Here is a 5099-nt window from a genome sequence, read left to right on the forward strand (position 1 = left end):
CTAAGACATATGTTTGCTATGTACTTGTGCAGTTTAATTTCTATGTATATACTAATCTTATATTAGTATGTCGTAGATTGGCAGCATATGCCTGCGACGTATACTGACTTCCATCATGTGTACTCTTGTTTATACGTACTACACGTGTTAACTACTACTAAAGTAGTACTTAGTCCGTAGTTATGGTATCGAATATACATCCGTAATTTAAAAAAATACCTTGTTTATATTTTGAGATACTTTGTTATAGTCTTGTCAAGCTTGTTACATTTTGTACTTGTGGGAACTTACCGTAATGTTTTTTTAATCTTTCTTTGCTCTCTGGTATACATATTATGTAAACAACTTTTTTTTACATGCATAAAGTTTTTACGACAACGTTTCTTAGATACGTCCATACACTAATATCATACAAGGTACGTTTGCTTGTCGTGGAATGGCTTTATAAGCCTTAGACTTGTCTACTCCTTCCATGTAACATATTTTCGTTATAATCCGATGCAACTTAATTTTATGACTAGACTTGTTGTGATCGTTCTGACCGCGTAGAAGAGGCTACATTTCCTACCAGTGTTGTTCGAATTAAGTTAGGTGTCGTACATATGTGTCGTACTTTACATTTTCTACGTAGAAATAGTGACTCATTATGTCTTTTTTCCGCCTTGATCATGTTCCGACTGCTACGGAGTTGACTACTATCACTAAAACAAGTGTGTACGATTGGACTTCAAACAACAAGAAGTTTTGGAGTTGGTATATTTCAAGTTATTATACTCTCGACCAAGATAAAATTCCTCTTGCTCGAGATTTACGTTGGCCTCAGGAAATGGGTTTGAAGCCTGGTGTAGCTTATTGTGTCATAGCCAAAGAGTTTCGTAAATATGTCGAAAACAGTATGATGTATAAACTTAATCATGCTGATATTGTTAAGGAGGACAGAAGGTATAAACAGCCATTTGTTCGAGCAGTTGTGGACAAAGATTTTTGGATAAATAATTCACTGTGTCTTCCTGCTGGTGATAAGTTTAATCACGATATAGCTCATATGTCAAAGTTTTGGGATTTCTTGGAGACTACTCCTACGACTATTCCATCGGTCTTTCTTAACTTTGACGATCATAATGTCGTTTTTGCTACTCGTGATTTTTACAATGATATGCGACCGAAAGACGACTTAAGTGGTTTTCCTCAAGATAATGATGTATACTTAGAAAACTTATCTTTTAATAGTAACGAAAAGTTGAATAGACTAATATGGTTGAATACTCATTTGTGTCTTGGTCGAGCTGCTTTTTATGATACAAAAGTTGTTCCACCAGCTAACAAGTATTTGTTTACACCACATGACTCATTTGATCTTACTTCGTTTACATGTGACGTGACATTGCTACAAAGATCATTTATGTCTATGTCGCAACAATATCCTTTAATTGATCGTTACACCTTGTTGGACTGGACTTTTAATAACTACGTTGACTTGTCTAAACTTGATGATAAGTTATACAATTTCTTGCGACGTAATGTACCATGTGATAGGTTTCTGATACAAACCTTTTTATATGCAGATGATCTAAACCACGGTGCTGCAGATTTCGGTTTGAACTTGGGTAGGAGGTTAGGCAAAGGTAAAGCTAGTAAAAGTGTGCCCCACTCCTTGGGTGATTATTGGAGCGGTCTAATAAGTGACACATTGCAGTCCGAAGTATGTAACATTTTATGTATGTGTAAATCTGGTGCTGCTTTAAATGTCCATAATGATACTTATACTTGGCTGGCTGGCTTATTACCTAAATCTATGTCGTTATCTCCTGCTATGTGCCATATTTTGGATAAGATTAAACATACGTCTAGTTCGATCAAATGCGAAGTCTTAGGTGACTTTTTCGAGATTTTACCTATGTTGTGCGTATTGTACAAGGCGCCTGATCTTCTTTCTCTGCTGACGCAGGCAACTATTCTTATCGAGAGTACGACGAGGTTTAATGCTGGATACACTTTCCCAAGGATGATTCCTATTGATGAAGCTGCTACTCTCACTGCTACGAAATATGGTATTCCTATACAACCTGAGGCCTCCTTGTTATACCTTCGTCAGTTGCAGAACGATCGTATGCCAAAAGACTGGTACCGGTACTCTTATACTAAATATGATGACCAAAAAATTGGTTCTTTATGGGGCGACATAGATTGGGAAACTTGTGGTCATCCTGATAATTATATAGCTTATGGTACACAAGCTATCTCTCATCTTAGACAATATATTCAATATATTGCATGCCGAAAAGAGACTACACGAGAAGCACGCTCGTATCGACAATATCGGCAAACTAAGACTAGAGAGACTGTTGGCAGAAGTATCGAAGACTATGCTAAATCTAAAAGCTGTTTAGATTTATGTCAACAATTTTTCCCACATTCTCACGTTGTTTTACCTAAAGGTTTGTCTGGTCAACAATAAAGTGAACAATAGACTATCAAAGATTGGCAAAGTCTGCCTAAGATGGTTTCTTGTTCATAATTTCTTTGACGACTAATTGTAGTATATCATACGTTGGCAGCATATGCCTGAGATATTCTACATCTGTTGGATAAGTTACTTGGTTTCGCAGTAGTACTGAACATCTCAGTCGTGCTACTACGTTAGTTCTTATAACTTGGTTAAAGGTTTGCGAATAGTTGACTTTGTTATTGCGACTATGGAAAAATGTTGCAGTGTTGTAAATTTGAATCATAATCTATTTCGTAATATAGTGCATTATCTATATTCCTTTATATGATCTAGAATATAATTTCACTTTGTATACAAAGTGTCAAGTATATTACGAAATGGAGTATAATTCTGTTTTTGCGTCGGCGCAAAGTTGATCTCTTATTAGTTTCTGGATTCATTATTTCATTCTAGATTCATTATCATACCTAACTTCCTAACGTTCTGTGTTCTTTAACGTCAGATTCTCATCCAATGACGACCTCATTATGACACATTCCTTCTTCGTAGAGCTACCATTCACTACTGTCTTTTTTGTTGAACTTGTCGAATAAGTATTCGAAATTTGCGCACCCGGAAAATGTTGTGCTCCTGCTTATTCGTGTCTTATTCCACAATTTCTCCCACATTCTCGGTTGTTTTACCTAAAGGTTTGTCCGGTCAACAATGAAGTGAACAACAAACTATCAATAACTGGCAAAGTCTGCCTAAGATGGTTTCTTGTTCATAATTTCTTTAACGGGTCATTGTAGTATATCATGCGTTGGCAGCATATGCCTGATATATTCTACATCTGTTGGATGAGTTACTGGGTTTCGCAGGAGTACCGAACACCTTAGTTGTGCTACTATGTTAAACTTTTTTCTTGGTGAATGGCTTGCGAATAGTTAACTTTGAGATTGCGACTATGGTAAAATATTCCAGTGCTGTAAATGCAGATTATAATTTAATTCGTGATATAGTACATTATCTATACTCGTATATATGATCTACGTTATAATTTCACTTCGTATACGCAGTGTCAATTATAATACGAAATGGAGTATATTTTTGTTTTTGCGTCTGCGCAAAGCTTATCTCTCATTTGTTTCTAGATTCTTTACTTCATTCTAGGTTCATTATCTAACTACTACGAAAGATTACTCATGTACTGGCACGTACGCCAAACGAACAACTTTGTTGTCTATTGTCCGCTACTGTTTCCGTCTTTAAACCTACCGAGTATGTATTCAAAATTAGCGCCGCCGGAAAATGTTTTGTTCCTGCTTTTTCTTCTATCTATATTTCTTGTCTATGTTCGTTTACATAAGAGTACAACTGTGTCTCAACTTATTAGACGTCGATGTCGTTCAAAATTCAACTGCTCAACAGAAGGACGAGACGCGCCAAAGTGAGTTACACGTCTCTACGTTTACAAACTTGTTAGATGTTTGAATATTTTCCAAACTGAGACATGCCAAAATCGTCGTGTATAGATGATTATTATTTATAAATTAGTTAGATGTTTAGTTTCTTTCCATAGCGTACTTAAGTTCGTCAACGATAAAAATACAGAAAGAGACGCTCCATCTACATGGCGCCACATAAACTTGCTGTCTCTTTTTCGTTAGCCGTCTCGAGAATTTTTTTCTTTCAAAATGTTTACTTCAATAGTATATGCAATGTCGGACCCATAACAAGAAACTACTCATTGTATTCTATTATTATTAGACTAGTTAGATACTTATTGAATATCTATTATCTTTGTGCTATTTTGTGCGTGGTGTCACGTTTTTGGTGACGTCGGTGGCAAAGACGTGACGTGTAGGAAACCACATTTGAAGGCCTCTTTCTTTGTAGGTTAGGAATTCAGACCGTCATTTATTCGTTTTATGCCATATTCATTCATATGTAGGTACTGAGTCATAGCTCGTCATATGCCTTTCCTCAGCATAGATATCATATTACGCTATAAGTATCAATGAGCGATATCAAGACTCCAGCCAGTGGTAAACGTCATTACAACATGAGTAGAGCCTCTCACGATAGAGTAGAATGCCCAAAATGTAACTTAGTTTTTACAAGGTAATCAAGTTTTGTATACATAAATTTGTCATCTTTACTTCAGGAAATTCTTATTGCGACATTTGGTTGAGAAGCATCGTATAGGACAACATGCAGCTAATAAGTTAGTCAAGGAATTGAATGTTGTTATATATGCCGAGGATCATCCCTTATCACCTAATCCACAAGGTAAGTCTCGTTATACTAATGAACTGAAATTGTGTATATTATAGATGTTTTTTCGTTGACGAAAAAGGGAAAATGCAACATATGTGGTAAATTTCTATCCATGTAAGTTTATACATGTACAGTTTTCTGCGATGTTGTTTTGTAGGAAATATCTCCGGTATCATTTAATAGATGTCCACAAAATGTTACCCACTACGGTTGAAAACTATATTATCGATACTTGCAAATTTGTTAACGACAACCCTATCTATGACGTGGCAGAAATTGAAGACAGTTACTTAAATGCTGATTCGTCTTCTACTACTTGTTCATCAGCTCGTGATACAACTTGCTGTCTTTGTAAGAATTACTTTTCGATCAATAATTTGAAGACACATCT

General features: G+C 35.9%; 1 protein-coding gene across 1 annotated transcript; it reads left to right on the forward strand.

The window, feature by feature from the left end:
* Positions 1-4522: 4522 nt before the first annotated feature.
* On the forward strand, positions 4523-4888 carry Pmar_PMAR005523 (hypothetical protein; the record flags this gene model as incomplete). The annotated part of the gene is made up of 3 exons (XM_002783730.1): positions 4523-4533; positions 4596-4720; positions 4866-4888. 3 exons carry the CDS (start codon positions 4523-4525, stop codon positions 4886-4888), a joined length of 159 nt encoding a protein of 52 aa, XP_002783776.1.
* Positions 4889-5099: the final 211 nt, after the last annotated feature.

This window comes from Perkinsus marinus, assembly GCF_000006405.1.
Source record: "Perkinsus marinus ATCC 50983 genomic scaffold scf_1104296936302, whole genome shotgun sequence".
Lineage (NCBI taxonomy): Eukaryota > Perkinsozoa > Perkinsida > Perkinsidae > Perkinsus > Perkinsus marinus.